The sequence below is a fragment of the Epinephelus lanceolatus genome, chromosome 21 (genome assembly GCF_041903045.1).
Source record: "Epinephelus lanceolatus isolate andai-2023 chromosome 21, ASM4190304v1, whole genome shotgun sequence".
NCBI classification, from domain to species: domain Eukaryota; kingdom Metazoa; phylum Chordata; class Actinopteri; order Perciformes; family Serranidae; genus Epinephelus; species Epinephelus lanceolatus.
In genome coordinates this window covers 28,492,393-28,516,935 of record NC_135754.1, presented here as the reverse complement: position 1 = coordinate 28,516,935, position 24,543 = coordinate 28,492,393, and the positions used below count along the sequence as shown (strand labels likewise).

General features: G+C 41.8%; 1 protein-coding gene across 2 annotated transcripts in view; it reads right to left on the bottom strand.

Annotated features, from left to right (window-relative positions):
- Positions 1-24,543, bottom strand: part of pgs1 (phosphatidylglycerophosphate synthase 1) — a 38,784-nt gene that overhangs the window by 8,964 nt on the left and 5,277 nt on the right. For both annotated transcript variants that reach the window (XM_033610569.2, XM_033610570.2), the window contains exons 2-8: positions 18,284-18,494; positions 14,547-14,624; positions 10,601-10,700; positions 10,317-10,506; positions 9,875-10,053; positions 7,084-7,283; positions 2,481-2,772 (exon numbers count right to left, since the gene is read on the bottom strand). In XM_033610569.2, coding sequence (XP_033466460.1) covers positions 2,481-2,772; positions 7,084-7,283; positions 9,875-10,053; positions 10,317-10,506; positions 10,601-10,700; positions 14,547-14,624; positions 18,284-18,494 — 1,250 coding nt within the window. The remainder of the gene's footprint in view (positions 1-2,480; positions 2,773-7,083; positions 7,284-9,874; positions 10,054-10,316; positions 10,507-10,600; positions 10,701-14,546; positions 14,625-18,283; positions 18,495-24,543) is intronic.

Below are 24,543 nucleotides of genomic sequence, written 5' to 3'. Positions count from 1 at the left end.
GAGAGGAAAAGTGGAGTGAGCCAGCGAGGAGGTAATGCTTCAGAGAGCCGTCTCCAGCAGGGATTTCTGTCGGCGCAGACCACAACTAAAAAGGAAGCACATGCAGAAATCCCCAGCGTCGATCCAAAACCCCAAAGCATGAGAGAGAGTGAGTGTACATCCTAGTCCCGAGGCTACGACAGAATGACTGTACAAGCCCTCTTCTCGCACGCTACATACCGCTGCGACCACGAGAAGAACAGCAGAGCAGGGAGTGTTTTATTATTCTCACTGAGCCAAACAAAACTAGTCTGGATGCTGAGTCTTGGTTTAGATCGTAATCTCCAGCTAATCACGCTGATGTGGGAGTTCGTGCTGAAACTACTGGTCAAAAAACAGAAAGTTAAAGGGATAGTTCAGATTTTTTGAGGTGGGTTTGGATAAGGTACTTATCCTTAGTCAGAGCATTACCTACAGCAGATACCAGTCGGCACGCTCTTAGTTTAAAGAAGCAGACAGGAGTACCGCCACAGAAGCTAAGTAACATACTGCTGTGGATGGGGGCAGCAACAAAACGTATTTTAGCCACCTAAAAAAATCTGCATAAGTTTAAGTGTACCTACATTGAGAATATTTTCGCTTTACCTTGCTGTTAGGCGGCCTGTTCCTTAGCCTGCCCTAGATTTTCTCAAAGGTAGAACTTAGGCGGTAAATTCATACTTGTGCGGCAGACCCTACGCCATTGTGAGCATTTATACTTGTGCGGTGGTGTGTCTGTGTCACTCTGCAGTTACACCTCCAAAACACTAGTTGGCGGCGGGGTTTCTGTGAAGTGCTGTAAAGTTTAGTTGATTCAATACACACATTAAACACACATTAAACATGGCTTAATAGAGACAATTTCAAACACAAGTACACAAATCAGCTTCACTATAACTCACAGCATTCACAGACAAACACTTGTCTTTATCTGGACACATTTTCCCCACAAATACAACATGCTAACGTTATTAGCACAAGCCTATGGCATTTTACATTGTATAAATTAGCCTAGCGATGAGCAGAGATTTCCTCTGCTCATATGAAGCCAGGATAAATCACACACAAGACTTAAAATGCTATTTTTGTGGAGGCTTTATTGTCTTCACAATTTATTGTTTCTTATCTGTGAAATTAAAGTAAATAAAAGCTTTGTTTCCACTGAGGGAAATGGTTTCAGTACACAGGAGGTCTGCATCGCTGCCATATGTAGTTACATTTCTGGGGAGGTGCACATCAGGCTACGCCGCATGTACAGCATTGATTCAACACAGAAGTATAGATTCTGCCTAACAGCGCAGAATTGACTTCTGTGTAAAAGGGACCACTAGCAGGATGGGAGGGGTTTGACGTTAGAGGACTTGTTATGTGTGGGACCCACCACTGGATATTTAAAAAGCAGCTGGCAGCAGTTAGTGGCAGCCAAAAATGTCGCAAACTGGGGAGGCAATGCGGTCCGGGAGCTCTTTACGTTGCGAGACACTAAATGATTGTTGTTGCCATGTTAATACCATTGTTACTGATTATAAAGTGCCACCCTACATGTTATGTGTCACACATTTTGTGAACTGTTACTGGCTACTCAAACAACCACATCTCTTCTGTAAACACTAGATGCTCTCTGTGAGTGTGTACACAGTGAAGAGTATTTCATAATATATATGCTGTCTGTTTTACTGATCACCTGCCTGAGGAATGAGGGGGACGTGACCTTGGGCTCTGGGAGATTGTGACAGGACAAATTTTAAGTCAGTTTATACACTAAACGATTTATCGAAGAAGTAATTGACAGAAGAAACACTCTTGTACACTTGTGACAAACCCAGAGCCAAGTCTGGCAGTTTTTGGCGTTGAACGCGCTGTTGCTTTCTCATTGCTCATAGCTAAGGTTGATTAGAGCGTTCACACTAGGAGGCTCATAACGGTGTTTTGATATGCTTCTGTTTTAAATGCAATGGTTATATATACCTACTCAAAAGAGGGTACAGACACCGTCACTGCTCTAACTATCTTCAGCATATTTTCAGCTATGATTTTTGTAGAAGAAGTTTGACATTTTGGGAAGTTAGCTCAAGACAAGAAGAAAAATTGATGCCTGTAACTGATAACCACAACTTCGGTCAACTACTTAAAGTCTTTATTCTATTAATTCATTTTAGCATGTGAGTTTGTTGGGTTTTGGCTTTTTTAAATCAAAATTATTTACAATATTAAAAACGTGTGTACTTATTATTTATTGTTATTTATTTTATTATTATCATTATTATTATTATTATTATTATTATTTCCACTCCTGGTGTGCTGGCTGGGTAAGATGTTGCCATATAGTATCAATTATAATGTGTAAATGTTTAAAATCCGGATAAAATCATCTGAATAAAAAGTACTGACAGCAGAATGTGATTGTTAGTAGCAGCCGTAGTGGGATACAGACAGGTATGTGTGCTTCTGTTTCAGCCCACCTTTGGCGTGGAAGGTCCACTGTAATCTGTGGTACTCGTGCAGGTGTATTCTCTCCTGCTGGCCCAGCTGGCACACCTGGTTATAAAACTGTCTGGCGATGTGGATGTAAGCTGCGGGGATCGCTCCGGCGACGCCCTTGGCTCCGAAGAACCCGTTGACCTCGGGGGAGGCGGTGAGGATGCGGTAGCTGGCTCCGGCCCCGAGCACCAGCCGCATGTATGCCCGGGTCAGGTTGAAGTAACCCGATGTTAGAAACACAGTGGAGTCCGGCCCAGCGTCTGTCAGCAGGCGCTGGAGGTTCAATAACAAACACAAAGTGAAGAAAGACGTGCTTCTATTATATATACGTGGTGAAATATAAAACTGGTTGCTACGTAATGACACAGCGGGTTATTAGTGTTTAACTGCTGCTGTTTACATAAAGCTCATTATTCAGTGGAGCTGAAATCTATCAGGAGGATCTGTCACATTTATCTTAATAAATGTAACAATGAGACAACATGTTGTTTATTAGACTTCCTTCCTCATGTTTGCTCATGTCTGATTATTTTGTCTTAAATAATTACTTGATGACCAGTTATTATTATTATTATCTTATCTTACTATATAATGACGAAAACTCTGTGTCTGTTCCACGTTTTTCTCCTCACTGACTTGGTCAATCCATGTGAAATTTGGCACAGTGGTAGAGGGTCATGGGAGGATGTGAATGAAGCAATATTACATCAATTGGCCAAAGGGGGGCGCTATAGCAACCGACTGAAATTGCAAACTTTGAATGGGCATATCTCATGCCCCGTATGTCGTAGAGACATGAAACTTTGCACAGAGATGCCTCTCCTCATGAGGAACACATTTGCCTCAAGAACCCATAACTTCCGGTTATATAGATTTTCCGCCATTTTGAATTTTTTGAAAAACACTTAAAATCGATCTCTTCCTAGGAAGTTTGAGCGATCTGCATGAAACTTGGTGAACATAATCTAGGGACCAATATCTAAAGTTCCCTCTTGGCAAAAGTTGGAAAACTTACTAAAACTGAGCTTCTATAAGGAAATGAATATTGCGGAGGGCGTGGCTCATCACATAAAGGTGTATAACATCTCAAGGGTTTCACCCATCACCACGCAACTTTGTAGGCATATGACCACACATAATCTGAGGGGACCCTCCATTATTGACCCCATCAAACAAAATGGGGGCGCTAGAGAGCTAATTTCTTATCTAGGCCTAACCGCCATATGGATTTTTACTAAACTTGGTAGATATGTAGAACAGGACGCCTCAAGGTGACTGGAGAAATTCAACTCTAATTGGCAACTGGGTGGCGCTATAACAACAGAAAAATGCTTAAAAATGGCTAAAATGCGACCGATCGCTGTGGCTCCCCCCGTGGACCAATGTTTTGGTTTTATTTCTAATTTTTGGTATGACTAAGTCATGGTATGGTATGCTGTACATAATCACAGAAACTGTCAGTGTGTCATTCTGTCAGTCAGTCATTCTGTCTGTCCCACGTTTTTCTACTCACTGACGTGGTCAATCTATGTGAAACTGCACATAGGCATTGAGGACTGGCATAGGTAGAAGGTGACAAAGCTACCAATGGGTATGCACTAGTATGTTATTATTTTATAATATATACTGTGTCCTGCTCAGAGTCACACAATTTGTTTATATGATTTAATCGTTATTTGCATTTATTGATATTCTGATTGTGAATTCATTACTTAATAATCCGGAATACAATCACGATGTCTTTGAACACTGGGAATAATTTATTAATCCAAAATGTTTCAGGGAAAATTAGTGTGACTGAATGGAAATGACGGTCACTGATGTTTCTTGCTGACAGAGTCTCTGCATTTAACTGCATCCATCATTAAAGTTGATGACGGAAATAACAGATTGTGAAGAGAAAAATATTCGAAGTGAAAAAGTTGTTTGTTTCCTTTTCTTGTTCAGATTTTTAACTTGATGGTGAATCAGAAAACAAAAAAAATATGAAACCTGGCAGTGATACACTTCAGTTTAAGCTCTTATCTGTCTTTACTTTGGTATGAAACTTTGCTGTCGTGCGATGCATCAGATCAGTCTGATCAGGGGCGCGTGTCAGTTGGTGAAAGACTTCCGTGAACACTGCACTACAAGATGGCGAGTCTCAGTCGATTTCAGGGTCAAGGGATCGAGGATAGAGAACAGAGGAGTCGAGGAGGGATATTGGGATGAACCCAGAGTGTTTTGCAAACTGTCATGGAGTCACAGTGAAGCTGGATGTAAAATGTCATCACTTCATTAAAATATCCTGTCTTAATTACTGTATGGCTTCTTGAGTTACAGCCTAAAATGTGTTTTGTGAGGTCACAGTGACCTTTGACCACCACGTTCTAATCAAGTCATCCTCTGACTGATTTTATCACAGCAAGAATGTGTGTTTACCTGATTCATGTCTCTCGCTCTGCAAGTTATTTTATGCTCTGTAAGGCGACCTTGGGTTTTTTGAAAGGCGCCTTTTAAATAAGATGTATTGTTATTTATTATCACTACAGTGGCCAGCTTCTTATTGGACAAAAAAAAAATTCAATGTTTGGATGCACGAAGACACAAAATCTGGGTGAAAATATGTCCAAGAAGCAACAAGTCTTCCAGTGTATGCGCACCAATGCGGAGCAGCCACATCACCACCAGTTACATCAAAGCGACGACACAATAAGAGCTGTAACAATGTGATGAAGACAGCTTGCTGTAACAAGTCCTCCCTCTGTGATCCTCAAACTGTTAACTGGAGACAGACAGTGTTGATTCAACTTTTTATGGCACCACAGTATGAGCTGTTGTAGTGTCACTCTGATGATCCTTTTATTGTGTTCATTCCCAGAATATGTGACTAATAAACCCGGCATGAATGTTCAAATATTTATTTATGGTTTATTAGTCACATGGTAATTTATTACTCATGTATTATTTTATTAGTCACATGTTCAAAACATCTAATTACAGTTATTACTTGTTACTAAGGAAAACGAGCAAAGGTCAACTTCAACAAAGCACTGAAGACACTACGGGATAAAAGAAGTTACTGTCTCGTGGCAGTTCACATGCATGCGTGGATGCAGTTAAAATCTGTCTCTGACCAGACTCGTGTGTTGCCATGACAGCTGACAATGCTTCAAATATGGATGCTGCTGCAAAGAAGCTACAAATCGTAAAACACAGATGCTCACACACATCTTCAACCAGGCAGCACAGATTAAAGTTTACTGTCACCAGCTCAGTATCTGATCAAATGTCTTCTGTTCCTGAGTTATGACGCCAGAAAAATGTTTTTGCAAAACATTATGATGTCACAGTGAAGTTGACCTTTGACCTTTTAGATCTAAAATGTCAACACTTTATCATTTTATCCTGTTAGACATTTCTGTGACATTTCTGTCATGAATTCTTGAGTTATCACAGTGACCTTTGACCACCAAATTGTAATTGTTTCATCGCTGAGTCGAAGCGGACGTTTGTGCCAAAATTGAAGAACTTCCGTCAAGGTTTTATTGAGATATTGCGTTCATGAGAATGGGACTGACAGACAGACGGACAACCCAAAAATATAATGCCTCTGGCCACAGCTATCGCCGGCACGGAGGCATAAATATATTCAACGTCATGGTTTAAGTTTATAAATTAATTTTGGTATTATTAAATTTGTTATTTATCCTTTATTGTTATTTTTGATTGTTAATTGTATTTTCATTTGACTTTTGTTTATTTATTTTAATTAAATAATTTTTCCCTAGATTTTTTTTATAAAACTGTCACCATCTCTCCATTGTATTTTATTTTTATTCATTTTTCAAAATTAATTATTTTTTACTTAGATGTTTTGCATTGCTGTTACCAACTCTCTGCTTTATCTTAATTTTATTTATTTATTTATTTATTTATTTACTTCATTTTTAGTATTAATATTACAACTCCATTTTATTTCATCTTCATTAAATTATTGATTTTTTTTACATCATAATTACCAACTATTTTATTTCATTTTTATTGATTAATATATTAATTATTATTAATGTATGATATTTTTTTACTTGATTTTTTTGTATCACTACAACTGTTTTATTTCATTTTTTAAATTAATTTATTTTTTATTAGATTTTACTTAGATTTTTTTGTATTACTATTACCTCCACTGTTTCTATTTATTTTATGTATTTATTATATTTTAATTTAGATTTATTTTATTATTATTTCATTAGTATCTTTATTTACGTTTTAATCTATTTTTACTATTAATATTATTTATTTATTTTTGAATTCTTTAATTTTGTGTTTTATACTTTATTCTATTATCACTGTTATTATCTTTTTATCTCTCAATGTACAGTATACAGTATAGATATTTAATTTACTCCATTCGTACATTTACTTGTCTGGAAATAAGCATTGAAACTGGGAGATTTTTTTTTTTATTTATATGAGCATTAAATATACTTTAAAATTTGCATTATGCAGCTAATACTGTGTTAGTTTTGTCTATATTTTGGGTTTAAATGTGACCAATCAGAAGTGGTTACTGTTATTATACAGTCAGGTGTGGAGCCTCACCTGTGTGACCTGCTCGTCCACCTGGATCCCGAGAGGTTTCATCTGGACCAGAGGGAACACCCAGGTGTCCTCCTCCCCCTCGCTCATCCCCTCGTCCTCAGAGTCCTCTGACTCGTTCAGCAGCCGCTGTCTCACATGGGCAGCGTTCAACACCTCCATGATCCTCTTCCTGGCCACTGCCGAGAAGTCCTGCCTGTTGCCTGGTTGCCATGGAGATATAAATTGTGAGTTTACACAAAGCTAAGTGGGAGATGGGTCAAACTGATCTCTGGGTCACAGTGATCGTGATTGTGAGTGTGCTTCAGGGAATTTACAGCAAAAAGGAGGATGTTGACAGGAGTGAAACTACAACATCAGATAAAGAGCTCTTATTTTGGAAAACTCTTGTTTCTCATTGGCTGGCAAATGTCCACTAAAACTGTATATGAAGACAACTCATGATAGGTCTGGTTATAAGTTTAAACGTGTGTTCGGACGGAAGACAAAATAAACTTCTAATCTGCATAACAGGGAAGGATTTTATCTCTCTGTTCCCAAAGGCCTCGTCTAGCCTTGTGTTGAGTTTGGAGCATGTGTCTCTTGATACAAACAACATTGTAAGATATTGGCAAGGCTATCATCAAAGTTTAAATTGCAGAAGAACAAAAGGAGATGTTTCAAATGTAGTCTGAATGGTAAAAGTCCGTTCAGCCCCTGTGGAGATATCAATGTCTGAAGTCAATAAAACTGTCTTGGTCATAGGTTTCAAGGAGTCTAACAGCAACAGGCTATAAGCTGTAGGTGGGTGAGTCATATTAAGAGGATACTGAGCAGGGGAACACTGGACCCTGGGAACATAGATATGCATCCAGGAGAAGACACACTGGAAGCAAACAACTCGCACGGCATCGCTCCAAAACGTCTCACTGGACTTTATGGGCGTGTCCTCGAGAAGCAATTTGCTCGTGTCTCATCGAATTTAACAGGGTTGAATCACAGTAACTACAGTAAGTCTTAACCGTTACTGACCTTTTGCTTTGTGATGGTCCAACAAGCTGTTGCAGTAAGCATGGAGCCCACACTGTAACTAACTGCACTCCCTGAAGAAATATTATCATATTTTTGGGAACAATGAAAGCATGATTCCAGAGAGAAGCAGACAGAGGGGTCTACAGTCTGTGTTTGAAGGATATATCCAGGATGTCAAACTGACTCAGCAGCAACAACAGGTTAAGAAGACAAAGATAGTTAGAAGCTAAAGCCGAACTATAGGCTACAGTTCACAGTGTAAAAGTGAACCACCACATCACTGCTGATCGCCACACAAGACAATGAATATAAAGGGAAACTTTGCTGATATTGAACCAGCTGTGTGGCATCACAGTGTGTGCAGAAGAATGGTGTTTAGCTTCACCCCCGTGCTGCTGCCAGCACCTGGACGGGCAGGGATCTCCTTGGTAAGTCAAACAATGTTCATGTGATGACACAGAGCTGGTTGAATATCAGCAAAGTTTCCCTGCTTCCCTTCACTGGTTCCTGTACAGCAGGGTCGGTCTTTGTTTCACTGTTATAATCATTAAAAAGCAAAAGCAGCATGTGTATACATTCAGTAGGCTATATCTTCAGTAGCTAGCTAGCTAACCCTACACTTTTCAGGGTCTGATTTTGGTTTTGGAACAGGGAAGAAACTTATATCTTTTTCCAACCTCTCCAGGTAACGAGTATCATTAATACACGACGTGCCCCAGGCACAACATTTAGCTCCAAAACCAGCCTGAAAATGAAGAAAATCTGAAACGACCGCATTAGAGTCAATGGAGCACAGCTGTGTTGTTGTTGGACCCTGGTCCAGAGTGTGGCTATCCAACCTGAGCTCGACAGGACCCGTCAGAACCCTGTCTTTAGACTGTGGGAGGAAGCCGGAGTACCTGCAGAAAACCCACTGACACAGGGAGAACATGCAAACTCACCAACAATGTGTCTGACCACACCTCATTTTAAGACCTACACGCCCATGGGTGCACAGATGGGCGCAGGTACATTTGCTACATACACAATGTGGGCGCTAGCTGTGAAAATGACAACTGTGTTGGTCTGAAACCAGCAATGATGGTTGTGCTGTGCTGTGTGCCGGGTGTAAGATATGGACGTATGTTGTACTATGATACAGTTAACTCTCACTGACAGACTCAAACTTCACCTCCTCCCCCTCTTACTCTTCCTCCTGGACGTTATTTCTGTGCATCAGAACACCTCAGAATATTATCAGTCGTTAATGTTTTTCATTAGAATTTCACCAGTGCTTGTGTGTGTGTGTCAGTTCCCACTCTATATCGTCTTCCAGCAACACTGTGACATCACAACTCTATTCCTGGTGTTCGTTACCACAGCGGCCCAGTCCTGCAGACATGATGTCATTCATCCCTCAAACTAACATCCTGGCAGGCGGTGCTCCAGTTACGGACACACAGGGCCAGTGTGTGTGTGTGTGTGTGTGTGTGTGTGTGTGTGTGTGTGTGTGTGTAGAGAAAATCCTGACAATTTGACATCCGGCTGCATGGGTAGCCAACCGCAAGAGCTCTCTTCATCTTTCTCACTGTACACACACACACACACACACACACACACACACACACACACACACAGTCTGACCATCATCTATTCGCCTGTCTAAGCTTTCAAGCTCCATTAGCAAAATCCATCGGCTCCTCGGCTGAAAACCAGCCGCTGCCACCGTAACTGAGCATGAAGTGTCAAACAGTGTCAAAACATGTTGGAGGGTAAACATGCATCTGTGTACACACACACACACCTTTGTACGGGTGCACCATGCCCTCCAGCATGCTGACCGAGTCATCGGGCTGCAGCTGCAGTGAAACGTCTCCCACGGCCTCCACCAGGTCTGAGAAGAAGTCGGCGACCTCCCTGCAGTTCTCCAGCAGCACGTAGCGGTCCTGTCTGTTGGTAAAGTACGAGTCGCTCAGGTTGGCCCTGGAAAATGACAGACAGACAGTTTTTAAGAGGCGAGGGAACAGAGTAAGAACACAGGAGGATTTTGACAAGAAGAAGGACATGGTCATGTGAACATTTTTCTTAACACAAGTGTAAGAACAGTTTCCCAAGTCGCTTCCATTTTGTATACGTTCTGCAAAAAACTTCTCACGACAAGATTACACAAGTTTAAAATTAAAATAATGAAACCCAGTGTGAACACTCATGTGGACTCAAACATCAACTGCCAGGAATCAACATACCCACTGATGATGATGCTGTCGTCAAACAGGTAAACTTTGATGTGCTGGACTCCGATGGTCTCGTTGAAGCGCTGAGGGACCAGCAGCCGCAGCAGCCCCCTCAGGTCTGGAGTGTGGTACAGAGACACCCGCATCTGAGAGGCAAAGCGCTGCAACAACGGCAGCAGCATGGTCCTCGAGTTAACTTCTCCTGTGTGGGTAAAAAAAAAACACAACATAGAATCAGGATTGTGGGCGCGGTGCTCTGTGCCAACCTGCAAACAGAACAAATCCCAAGGAACAACCTCGTGAGCCGCGAGTGTAGTCCAGCAGTACGGAGACTTTTAGGTCAGGAGCATGACTGCTGTCCTGTGAGCGTTGTAGAGCCTCCTCCATACAGTCCACCTTAACAAAAACAGAGAGAGCAGTGGGCAAACATCAAAACGAGATTAAAAGAGCATTGCACTCCTGCAACACTGTTGGACTGATGGTAGACAGTTTGAAAGAGGACATATGGTCATTTTCAGGTTCCAACTTGTATGTAAAGTTTTACTAGAACATGTTTACATGCTTCAATGATCAACAAACACCTTATTTTCCTCACACTGTCCGTGCTAGAACACCTGTATTCACCCTCTGTCTGAAATGCTCAGTTTTAGCAGCACTTTAAACTTTGAAAAATCACCAATAAAAGCTTCTAAACCAATGCGAAATGTTTCTGCAGGTATATGATCTGAAATCAGCAACCAAGTTTACGTGTTTCTCTGAGCGTTAGCATGTAGCTAAATGTAGCAGTGTAGGCTACAAAATGTAAACAGATAGCAGATGACCCTATGAAGACGTCAAGCTGTAGCCAGAGTAGAAAAGATTGTTGGAAACATATTCAGAACTATGGGAACCCTGAGGTTTTTCTCCATTGGATTGCTCACTTACTCTCCTGTTTTTCTCTGTCCTCTCTGCTTCCCTGCAAATTCACTGAGGCTGAGAGGAATGATTACCACCTACAGTATTAGCTCACCAGCCCTAGAGAGATCGCTACACTGTTAGTCCTCTCAGCGGACCTACTCCTTCTGATTGCCATCATCTTTTTGTCCATTTCCTGCCTCTTCCAGCTTATTGGTCCAAATAAAATACCATATAAAGAGATATTCATCACATGGTACACTTACAATCTCCTGAAGCTCAATATCGGCAAAACCATTGAGCTGTTGGCTGGTTGCTAAAACATTTTTGTTCAAGATTTATTTAAAAGCAACAGAGAAGAAACATTTTCTTCTGGATTTGCAGGTGGTAAGCGTTTGGGCACACTGTACATATAGCATGAAAACTAAATGTTTATTCTGTGCTCTGAAGAATAAACACATGTTTAAGTGTCCCCCAGAGCTCCAACTCATGAACACATCTCGCTCTGGAGCCGAGCTGGAAGTGTTGGGGGTGCACGCGTCCCCAAAGAGCTCTCTACTGGAAAGAAGAAATGTTTTACTGGCATGTAAACAGGCACTCTGGAGGGATGTATAACAAATGCATTTGGGCACCAGATGCACAATTTAGCAGAAGAAAAAAACTAAATCAGGTGGGGAAAAAATGCAGAGCTGGCCACAAATAAAGCTACCAGTGGTGCCCTCTGAAGAGCAGCTGTTTCCTCTTTGTTAGTCATGCTTTTCCCACGCTCAGTAAACAGATAATAAAAGGCTGCCAGTGTTTGATAAATGCCGTCAGCTGCCAGTTAATCAATAATCATTAATCTACTCCAGTGTTTTGCGGCTTCATCTTGGAACATTCACAAATACACGTGCAGCAGGACAACGTATAAACACGACGATGGTAAGGTCACTTTGTGCGGTCTCAGCTGAAACCTCTGGTCTGCAGACTGAAGCAAGAAAATGAAAAACGAGAAGGGCTTCAGCTAGTGACTACTGTCATTATCAACTCATCTGTCAATTATTTTCTGGATTAAGTGTTTAGTTTACAAAGTGAGTCTTCATAGTTTCTTAGATTCCAGTGTGATGTCTGGACGGGTGCTTTTACAAGCAAAAGCAAACTCTAGGTCTGAAAGCACCCTAACGGGTGGGGACTAACACATGGGGTGACACTGGGGGTGGACTGTGCTGATGTTGTACACCTGCTCTCCTCGAAATCCCCGCTTGGCATTCTCAACTTCTTTTTAGGATATGATTTCTTTGACGTTCCCGTCTGATAGGTTCTTTAATTTTTTCCAAAACTACTCTCAACGTGAAGACAACATGTTTGTCACTGGAAATTATTCACTGCAATCACACATGTCAGTGTAGTAACAACTTCTATTTCAATATATTTAAGGAGCAGTGTGATTTGGGGCGGTTTAGTGACTTCCAGCTTGATGCAGATGGTTAGCATTCCTTCAGTGTTCATTGTTCAGGACGTCTCTACCAGGAGGCAAAGTGTTCGCAGAAGTCTCTTCCACCAAAACAAATGGGCCAGATGATTAAAACTGATTTAAAAAAAGAGAATAAAGCAGTTTCAAATTACAAACAAGTGATGCAAAGGAGCAGCGGCTCTACTCCGAGCTCCCTCCAGATGTCCAAGCTCCTTACCCTATCTCTAAGGGGGCGATCACATAGAAATGAGACGCAGAAACGCGGATGCTTGAAACACTGGAAGCGCTTATTCAATGTGTGCTAGACAAAAAAAAAACAAATAAAAAACAGCAAAGAGCACCTGTGTAGCGGGGGTGCGTGCGCAACCGGGCGACACACACACCTCCTGTCATCTCCCATTGAATCTAGCGTTTCCCCCAAAGACAGCAGAGACAGTGGCTTACATGAAACTAGTACTGAGTTGTGCGTGTGTTGTATAATTCTTCAAAATCAAATATTGTCAGGATAAATTTCTCGTCTTCGGATTGCATTGTGTTGTCTGTCGCTCGTAAGTGCCGTAAAACTGCCGTAACTGACCAAACTGCCGTAACTGCCACAACAAAACAGGAAGGAGGATTTGATTTGATTGGTGCTACTGGCGTCTGACGTTCAAAAGATTGAAAATATTTTAACTTTTCAGCATCTACGCATGTCTAAAAAGAAGTGTCTACAAAAACGCATGTCTAAAAAGACACTTGAGCGCCGGTCAGACGCGCCATATCATAGGAAAACAATTGTTTTACTGGCGTCGCGCTTCTAGCGTTTCATCTCGGTGTGATCGCCCCCTAGGGCTGAGCCCAGACACCCCACGGAGGAAACTCATTTCGGCTGCTTGTATCCGCGACCTCATTCTTTCGGTCACTACCCAGAGCTCATGACCATAGGTGAGGGTTGAGACATAGATGGACCAGTAAATCGAACGCTTCGCCTTCTGGCTCAGCTCCCTCTTCAACAGGACGGTCCGGTGCAGTGCCCCACTCCAGAAGCCGCACCAAACCACTGATCCGATGCATTCAGCATATGAAAGATAAACACACCCTTCTTTAGATTTCCATTTATTCTCATTGCCTGCACCTGCGCTTAAGTAAACACATAGCACAGGTGTGACAGTATCAGTCAGGTGACTTCTGTGCTAAGCCTGGGATCAGGGTTATGTTTGTGGATCCAGACTCACCTGCCGTTTGCATTCTTCAGTCTAAACCACAGACCACACTCACATCTTTGTGCTGAACCTGTGCTGAGTTCAGGTTGTTGTGTCCAATTACAAAAGACATGCGCTTGAAAAATAAAAGTCACATGGACCCAATGCACCTTACTGGCTCAACGTTTCTGGTAATCCATCATCCTGTGAGGTTACAGAGTTTGGCAGCAATCACAGCTGCATCAAATGCTTTTAAGTGTAATTAAACATGTTTGACTTGTCCGTGCCTTTCTCTGTAATTCACCCTCTGCTGCTGCTGCTGCTTGAACCAGATAGAAAAAAAACACACGAGAAACAGCTGAATGTGAGCATCAGTCCAGACTGTGGTTTGTTCTGGGTTAATGTTGTTATGCTAGGCCTTCCAAGCATGGAGAACAGCAGAATATCACATGCCAACACTGGTCTCCTTATACTCATAAACCCTTGCATTTTGGGGTCATTCCTTGTAGCTGGGCTGGAGTACATTTTCATTCTGAACAAACCACACTGTGGTTCTCCTGGAAGACAACTCTGACTCACATTTTCTGGCATCTCTGACCAGTTATTTGACACAAGCCTGTGTTTGGATGCCGTTGTTCTCACCTGCCCCCAAAAAACTCACAGCCTCACAAACTGCTCTAAACATGCATCACACACCAACGCCACTTTTCTCACCAGCTCCTGCTCCAGGTGACCTGTTCCCAGATACAACGAGGCCATCACCACTCGCCTCTTCGCAGTCTTGATTCGCGCCTGGAGGGAAACAGAGAGAGAGAAACAAACTCAAACAACAATTGATGTGTGAACCGATGTGAGCGTGTGTGGGTGTCAGGAATCTGGCCACAAATATCTGATACTAAGAAGTGATAAACTGTCAACAGGAGGAACATTTCCTGCCAGTCACATGAACTCACTGTCTGAACTAACCAGATTCCTGGAGAATATCTTTAAGAATGACTACGTTAATGGGTCGTGGAAAAGATCATTTTACTTGCTAGGTGTTCAGATTCAAAGAACGTGAAGTAGCACCGTGCGGCACGAGCTCTAAACTACAATACACATGTGCGACAGGCAGCGGCAAAGCAAGAAAGCCACAGTGACAGCCAGTATCATCAAGAAGTGTTGGAGGCATGACAGACATCTACTTCTTTCCATTCACCATGACGCTGATCTTCTATCCAACACTCCTGAAAGTTCGCCAGCTTATTCACTATAACTCACATCAAGTGCGCACATAGTTTATAGAAGCTCATTTACAGTCAGTTGTAGTAAATTTACAGTCAGTCTGGGTTGGTTGTGACTGGGGACGTTTGATATTTTTCAACCTGGATCCTATTTTCCCACATTTTTGTGTCTAACTGACTGATGGAGACGACAGTTTTTGAAACTGGTCCAGCACTGAGCGAGACCGCTGCGACAGGCTGCAATGTGACCACTCTGGGCAACAGTGCACTGTCGATGTCCAATTAATGTGCTTGTTTTTGCCACTGACAGGCTCAGGTTTTTGATAACATTATGGAAAGGATCCCTACAGATACAGACCTGTTTGTTTGAGAGTAAGATCTTTTTTGTTTAAGCACAAACAGCCCTGAAATCCTTTCATTCATTTACTTTCAATAACCGCTTATCCTGCTGGGGGTTACGGGGGGCTGGAGCCTATCCCAGCTGACACTGGGCGAGAGGCAGGGTACACCCTGGACAGGTCACCAGACTATCACAGGGTTGACACATGGAGACAGACAACCATTCACACTAAGTATAAAACCAAGACAAGGAGAAAAACTTAAGGAAATCTTAAGTAGAAGACTTAAGGATGTTTGGTGCAACCAGTTTTATTTCAAGGAAGCCTTAACTCCTGCTCTGGACTCTGTGCATCATGGCGTATTGAGATTCATTACCAACTGTAAGCTTCTAACTCATCACTGTATCCTGTGAGCTCGGGTAGGCTGGCTCGCTTTACAATTTTGCAGACTTCCTCTTTTGCTTACAGCGCTATACTTGGCCTTCTTCCAGCATATTCATGTGTATACAAAATGTTTTAATTGCCTGTACCGAGGACACATACAGATTTTGGTAAGCGAGCATTTATGTCTGCAGCTCCCTATATGTGTAAACTTCTGCACAAAGACTTAAAGTTGCACTCTTTGGTTCCTCTCGGCCTGTTCAAAGCGCTGCAGCAGGGTTTTTGTACAAAATCATCGATATGCCAACGTCACGGTGTGTTTTAGCTGGTCTTTGTAAGCGTCAGTAGTTGCCCTTTTTTGCGTTTTTATGGCTCACTTCTAATCAACATACTTTTTAGCTTTTCTTTGTAGTATTCTTATTCTGTGTTTTACATTGCTTGTTTTAGAGCTGTTCTTTGTTCCATGTTGTCTGTAACTTATGTTGCTGCCTGTGTTGGCCAATCTCAGAAGGGTTTTCCGGTTAAATGAAAGTTCAATAAAATAAATAAATAAAAATGTAAAGGAAAATCTATATTTAAGGTGTTTTGTTCAACTGGCCCCTTGACTCAGACAACCTTGCATTAATTTTTGTTAAAAATTACTCAAACTAAAATTCAATTATTATATTAGTGGGCGATTAGTTTCATAGTTGATAATTAATCAATTAATCCTCGCAGCTCTACATACAAGAAGCAAAGCAACCTCACAGCTGAAGCTGATGTTTGTTATATTCACTTGAAAGTGACATAAACTCTAAATTAACAAAATAGATGCTGACTGATTTCCTGTCAAATGACAGAATTTAACATTGTTTCCATGCTCTGAGCACCACAAACAAAACGTCTTTCACCTCCTTTGTATTAAAGTGAACACTAAATCTCTTATATCTCAAACCTGAACCAAACTATCCACATGGCTTGCTAATGCTGATGGCAAGTCAAAAGGTTAAAATCTTTTGTAATGTGGTTAAACTCGTACATGTCGTCACATGAATCCATTTCCTTTTCATTTCGCTTAAGGCGCTACAAATGTTTTGGCTGGCTCTGCTCTGTATACAAAAGTATAATTATGATATTACACAAAACAGCTTGGTGACAATTAGAGATGAACAGGAAAAGAACAGATGTGTGTGTGTGTATGCGTGAAAGTGATCTATAAATAAAACAACACGTCATTTAGAGCATTCCTGGCTCTCGAAGATATGGGGAAGTGTCACTAAAAAAGAAACAAATGACATGTTTTTGTAAATCACACCCATAAAAAACTATTTTACATAACACACATCATGACCTAGGTGAGCATTAAAAGACGCTGTGTGTTGTATTTTTAGACCTCATTATATGCAGGGATGTAAATGTACCAGGGGTCAAAACATGGGGGAAAACTTCTTCATCAAAGAGCCTTTTTCTTGTGTGTAATAAAACTCTTACACAGCATCTTTGTGTGAGGGAAGCTGCTGCCCGGCTGTCACAACAGCAGCATATAAACTGCAGCAGATTCCTGTTTCTTTGTTCCTGACGCAGCTGAATAGGCCAAAGTTAGAGGAAACATAAAAGGATTCCAATGTGGTGACACACAGCAGGTGTGGGACTACGTTAAGACACAAAAACTAAATCACGCAGTATGTAACTGTGCAGGGTTTCAAGTCAGCATTTATGATTTAAATGATTCACGTTAAGTTAAATGTGCAGAGTGACGTGGTTTGATGATTGTTTTAACTGGTAAAAATCTTCATAGGAAGGTCATTCGCTGAATTTTTAAGCTGGATAAGTATGTAGATATATTTAGCACAGATTCATTCATTCATTCATTCATTTTCCATAACCACGTATCTTGTTGGGGGTCACGGGGGTGCTGGAGCCTATCCCAGCTGACACTGGGTGAGAGGCGGATACACCCTGGACAGGTCACCAGACTATCACAGGGCTGACACATAGAGACAGACAACCATTCACACTCACATTCACACCTACGGGCAATTTAGAGTCACCAGTTAACCTGCATGTCTTTGGACTGTGGGAGGAAGCTGGAGCACCCGGAGAAAACCCACGCTGACACAGGGGGAACATGCAAACTCCGTACAGAAGGGGCTGCCCCATCCTGGGTTTCAACCAGGAGCCCTCTTGTTGTAAGGTGACAGTGCTATCACTACACAGATATATTGCAACAAAAACATTTAGAGGAGACAAGTCACTTCAGGCCTAATAAGTTAACTCGTGTCAGCTGCAGTGTGACAACCTAGGTTCTGCCAACTTAGGTGCTACAGAGTAAACAATCCCTGCTGGGAAAGTTGTTCTTCCTTGAATACCTCAAACACTTTCACTGCCTCGTTTGTTGCATCATACCACATGATGATAAGGAACGTCTGTGCAAAGTAAACACCGGCAATTGTTGCCTTTAGTTTTAGTTTTATTTCTAATCACTCCATTGCAGATGAACCAAAGTGTTTATCTTCACAGGGACACCGACCTTCATGGTCTGGTAGAACTGGTCAGGTGAGGTGAGTATGTGGATGTGGGTGCCTGGCACCCGGAAGGCGGGTACATGCTCCGCCATCCATCGGAAGTGTGTGCAGAGGCCGTCTGTGCCCTGAGCTCCGGCTGACCCTGTGGGCCTGGAGACGCGTCGGGGGACTGGGTCGGCTTCAGCCAGGAGGGGGGCCAGCAGCAGCACAGAGGACCTGGAGGGAAACATGATTTGCATCAGTTTTCACTCGCCGTTTCACAGGAGAGCATTTTTAGTACTTAACAAGAAACTGGAATTAGTTGTAGAACTGGATCTGAAGCATTTTGTGTGATCAAATATTTTTTGTGTTTTTAGGCACAAACACATGATCAGACACGATTATGAAGGGCACCTATGATATCAATCTATGCCCTTATCTGCTCATTTTAGCTGTTACATATTCCAAGTTTGCTATTTTAAGAAAGGCCAGAAACCAGTATGGCTGAAAAGAGCGACTCGGAGTGTATAACATATGTAAAATTGCCTTTTCTTACAGCTGTAAACAACAACAACCTACACTGATTAAAGGTAAAGGACGACGTGTCATTTAGAAGACAGAGGGATGAATTTGGATCACAGCTCAACCCAGTCAAATCTGACAAAGACCCATTAACAAATTTCCAAAAAGTAGCAATAAGATGACGGACCCAAAACACATGTAACAATGTCCCCAGAGCATTAACAGAACGAGGCAAGGCAGCTTTAATTTTACAGCACAACTCATTCACAAGGGCAATTCAAAGTGCTTTACAGAGCAATGACATGCAAAGATAAAAATATGATTTAAAATAATTTAAAATGGAGTTTAAAAATATGTTTGCAGTAGTTACAGGGTGGAGTAGGCAGAGTAAAAGAGGAATGTTTCTAGCTTTGATTTAAAAGCGGCCAGAGTCGGGAGGTTATTCAAGGTTTGTGCTGCATGATAACAAAACGCTGCTTCACCATGTTTTGTTCTAACACTTGGGGCGGTATGTAGGCCGGCCCCAGATGTCCTCAGGGTCCTAGAAGGTTCATATCAGAGAATATATTTGGGCGCTGAGACACAGAGTGATTTATACACAAGCAGCAAGATTTTGAAATCAATTCACTGAGTGACAGGTAGTCAGCGTGAGGATTTTAGAACTGGACTAATGTGTTCATATTTCCTTGATCTTGTCAGAACCCGAGCAGCAGCGTTTTGAATAAGCTGCCGAACAGCTTGTTTTAAAAGTCCTAAACAGACTGTTGCAGTAATCTAATCTACTGGAAATAAAGATGTGGGTGAGCCTTTCAAGGTCTTGCTTTGACATTAATCCTCTCACTCTAGCAATGTTTTTTAAATGGTAGCAGGCAGATGACGTTACGGATTTGATGTGGCTGTGGAGATTTAAATCTGAGTCCAGGGGCTGTATTCACAGAGCATCCTAGTGCGAAGAGTCGCTCCTAGTGACGAAATTCTAAGAAAATTCTTAAAATTGTGTTTTCTTAGAATTTCCCCTTAAAGATAAGACTACCAATCCCAATTCTCTTCCCTTAACCTTGCCCCTTGGTTTCAAGTGCACTCACCAGATAGATTCCCCTCAGCAATGAAAGGGTAGCGTTGAGGGGTAGGGAATTTACCTACGAATTGGGACGTCACTTCATGCAACTGAGCGTAACAGACGTGTTCACCAAAGTCACGCGTATCTTAGATGTAGGCTTCTTACATGGAGTACTCTGTAGATATTCATGTTGGCTACACCGTGAATTAGCGATTTTCAAGCATTCATATTCTAACTCAACGCTTACAGATAACAATTATGCAGAAAAATAACACATTGCAACATATTTTGGAATTTTTGCTTATTTGTGACAATAGCACTTAAATTGTGCGATCGTTTTCTCATGGAGGCTGCCATCTTCCTGGAAAACTCACCTGGCTGGATAGTTTCGCAATGCATCCTGGGAAATTCAACCTTCCCCCTCAGTTGAGATGGGTTTGTAAGTGTGCATTGCACGGCCCTTCAAATTAAGTGGGGATTTTAAGGGCTGAAAAGCACTTCCCTAAAGTTTGGGACACCCTAGCCCTGGCCCAAAAACAAGGGCTTGGGCCAATTTTGAGGGGGAAGTGTGAGTATTGGGACGGACCCGATAAAAGTCATTCACAGAGCATCTTGCACCTTTAAAAGAGCTCCTAAGGTTAAAATCTGTTAGGAGCAGGGAGGAGGACTTTTGTTCAAAATATTTTTTATTACAATTTTTCAATGTAGCGTGTGAAATGTATGGTGAATGTGCTAGAAAAGGTAGTATCAGCACTGTCTCTACCTGGAGCTCGCATGTACGGAGCCTGGGTGTGGTTGAAGGTGGCAGTGCTGTTTGGGCTGAGAAAGCCATGCATAAGTAAGGTAAAGGAGGTTGTTGGGTTGGTGCTGGGAGCAGTGAGAGCTGGCATTAGGGGAGTGTCTCTGGGACGCCAGAGATCACTGTCTAGCCTCCTGGAGGTGTTGTGGGACCAACTAGATGAAACACTGGTGAAAGGAGGTTCCCGCCTGATGACCACAAAGACATGCTAGTTATCACTGCTCACTGGTCTGTATAGTTAAGCCTTGCCATAATAGCTTATCATAGAGCTTAGGAGGTTATTCACTGAGTGCTGATCCTTTCTCTAGAGCACAAACTTCCTGTGTTTATTTGAAAAACAAAATCTATTCTATCTCTCAAAATTAATGCATCGTACCTAGCTACGTGGTCACCACACCTCCTCACTAAGATAAACGTTTCTGTCCCTTCCTTGCTCAGAGTTGCTCTGAGAACTTTCCTAAGTCACCCTAAGCTAGGACTCCTTACTAAAAAGTTTTTAGGCCTCTCTGACAGTGTTCTCAGAACGTCTGTGAATACGACCCCTGGATAACACCTAGGTTTCTTGCTTGACTCTTAGTTATAAGAGAGAGGGATTCAAGGTTCTTGGACATGACAATGAGTTCACTGTACTCCAATGGCCTCCACAGTCACCAGATCTCAGTCCAATAGAGCACCTTTGGGATGTGGTGGAACGGGAGATTCTCATCATGGATGTGCAGCCGACAAATCTGCAGCAACTGTGTGATGTCATCATGTCAATATGGACCAAAATCTCTGAGGAATGTTTCCAGCATCTTGTTGAATCTAAGACACCAAGAATTAAGGCAAAAAGGGGTCCAACCCAGTACTAGCAAGGTGTACCTAATAAAGAGGTCGGTGAGAGTACTGTCATTGTGAAAATATTCTTACAAATATAGTGATTTTAGCTATTAATGCAGCCCCAGTCCAGAAGGTTATTTCATAATCTTTGTCCAGCCTTTGTCACTGATTACCTGCTTTTTATTGTTCCTCCACTTCTGCCCTTGGAGTTAAGATACTTAACCAGCAAAAACAAAGTCAGGACAGATAAGAAGGTGTGAGAGAGTGTGCCAATTTTTCCCTTCTAGAGAACGTATCAAAACAAACAGAGTTGCTCTCCCCCAAACAGATGCTTTTGACTATTTTCTGTATTAATGTTTTCCCCTTTATTTCTACATAGAAAACCAGCTCAACGTGTGGGTTGACTGAAGCATTTCCAGACTAATGCACTCATGGGAAAACAGCTGACCTCGTCAGTGGAAAATGAGGCACATTTCTATGGAAGTGTCTTGCCTGAGGACGAGACCACGTCAGATAAAATGGGTCAGTTGTGCCACATATCTAGGGAAAACAATAGTTTCCTGGGTATCGCCTTTTTGTGCTGTCGCCAGCAGACTCTCAAGTGTCAGACGTCAGAGCTTCCCACCAGCTCTAATACTGACCTCTGAGGCTGCATAATGATTGTCCACCAGTGGGAAACATTTTGTTTTTCTGGTTAACTTTGGAGGATATGTTGTCAAACATACGGTATAACATGACAGAGAAGCTCTGCAACCAGAGGTGACAGTTTTAGTTTAAGACAGTGGTTCCCAACTGGTGGGTCGTGGTCCAAAAGTGGGTCGCAGGTCCATTCTGAATGGACCCCAAGTGACTTGTGAATGTGTCAAGTTTGTTAAAAAACACACTTTATTTTAGAATACTGTGAATTTCCAGCACAGAGCTTTTATTCTGAAGTGCTGTTTCCTGCTGTAGAGTGAGTAGCTAACAGCTACTTGACAGAGTCAGCAAACTAGCTTGATGACATAACCAAACGCAAGTATGATGCTGAATATATTAAACTGTGTTGACCTTGTACTTATGACTGAGGAGAAATCTGGACCCTGTGGCTGGACCAGTTTGGAACCACTGGTTTAAGAAGTATTTCACTGCTGGAAAGATGCTGTTTCCATAAAACCGGCCTGTCTATGCAGTAGAGAGACACCAATGCTTTTGAATTTAGTGCTTCATGTCCAGAGCAAACAGAAAAGGGGCTGTGATATTTGCTTTTGCTCAAGAGGTAGAAAACCTACAGCTAACAAAATGCACTGCGCCGCACCGGAGCAATCCACCTTATTACTAGCCTCCATGATACCTTGAGTGAATTATGGGCACATCTTCCGGCGTTGAACCGAAACCGGCGATTTCCAACAAACTGTACTCTATTCTTCTTTCCGAGAACAATTGGGAAATAAAACGTGGAACACAACATCTGTTATAGCTCAAACAAGATTATGTGATTATACCTCTCCCATCTCTGACAGCCATCTCAAAGCATTGTTTTTTTTCCCTTTTCAACCGAGCATGCTAGCAATTAGCTTGCCTTGCTCGGTTAAAGTATTGTTAACTTTCACATGGCCCAAGCTAGCTTAAGGTCGACATCTGCTCCTTCTAAAGATGATGCAAGCATTGAGCTTGTCTGCAGCAGAGAGCTGACTGGGAAAAGTTTCCTGTCGCTGTTGTGTTTTTTGTGTGTACAAACTATTTTCGTTTAACTTTTTGGATGGTTCTTACAACAGAGGACACGGAGATAACCGCACCTGTTACCTCCTTCCAGGCCTTTGATTTACCTGTCCCTGTCAAATTACCAATAACAGAAGAAAATAAAATGTATTTCTCAACCCCACTTCACCTAAAACAACTTCATTCTCAGCATCGAAAAAGGTTTTCTTTCCCTGTTTGCTTATGTCCGCAGGTCAACAAGTTGCACCTGTCCACAGTAATTATCCCCTCCATATATGGTGGTCACTGGCTATTTACTGTCAATTAATGATTGATGAACATACAATCAATGAACAAACTCGCATACCTAAGATCAAAACCGAGTTTTCCGTGGCATTCATTACCTGGAGTAGGTTTTTAGTACAGCGTTTTTTCACGTGCAAATCTACTCGCAGAATTACAAACATTTCATGAATGAGACCCCGTGTGTCTGTGGTGGTGGGCATCCGAAAATGCCAAAGTACAGTATGTTGTTTGAGCAACAGCCCAGAGCCAGAAAAAGTCTGACAGATTTGGAGAAACACAAGATCTGGTCATTGGTACGATGGAGGGAAGTTTACCACAGTTCAGTTACACATACTACCCACATTGTTACGATACAAAGCTGGTTGAAAGATCAGCAAAGAATTCTTTTAATGTTTTTAAGTGTCAAACTAGGGCTGCGACTGACGACTTTTTATTTTCTTGATTGTTTTGCCATTGTTTTGCGTCAGAAAATAGTGGAAGTGCCTGTGCCCGAGATGTCTTGTTTTGTCCAACCAACAGTTTAAACCCCAAAATATTCAGTTTACTGTCATGAATTTAAACAAAGAAATTGGTATTTTTGCTGAAAAAATAAAATAAAAATTGAAAGAAATAATTTTCTGCGAATCCACTAATCAATTAAGTGTTGCATTCAATCTGTGAGGACACAGATCAGACTTTCTGAGTCTAGATTTTCTCTCTCGGTGTCCTAAAATTCACCCCAACACCACATCCCTTTTGTCTCCACCATACAATCTCACAATCTGGTCTGACAACGCAGCCACATTAAAGAAAGACAGGGTGGAGTGTGAACCTCAGACATGACTGTGACCCTCGGAGGCTGATTGTCAAAAATCTATTAAATTCCTTCATATCCATTACGACCAGAACACACACTCATGCACTCACACACGCTGTTTACGTTTTGGTTTGGATTTAACCCACAAAAAACGTCTAGGAAACAAAAGTCACGTCAAAACAAAAGGACTTCTTTCCAAAGCTTCTTTGCTGAGTTGGAACTTCTGCAGCAAACACAAATGATTGGATTTCCCCGTTTTTTGGGATTTGAGTCCTATCATAAACACGCATATCACTCACAGAGCCAT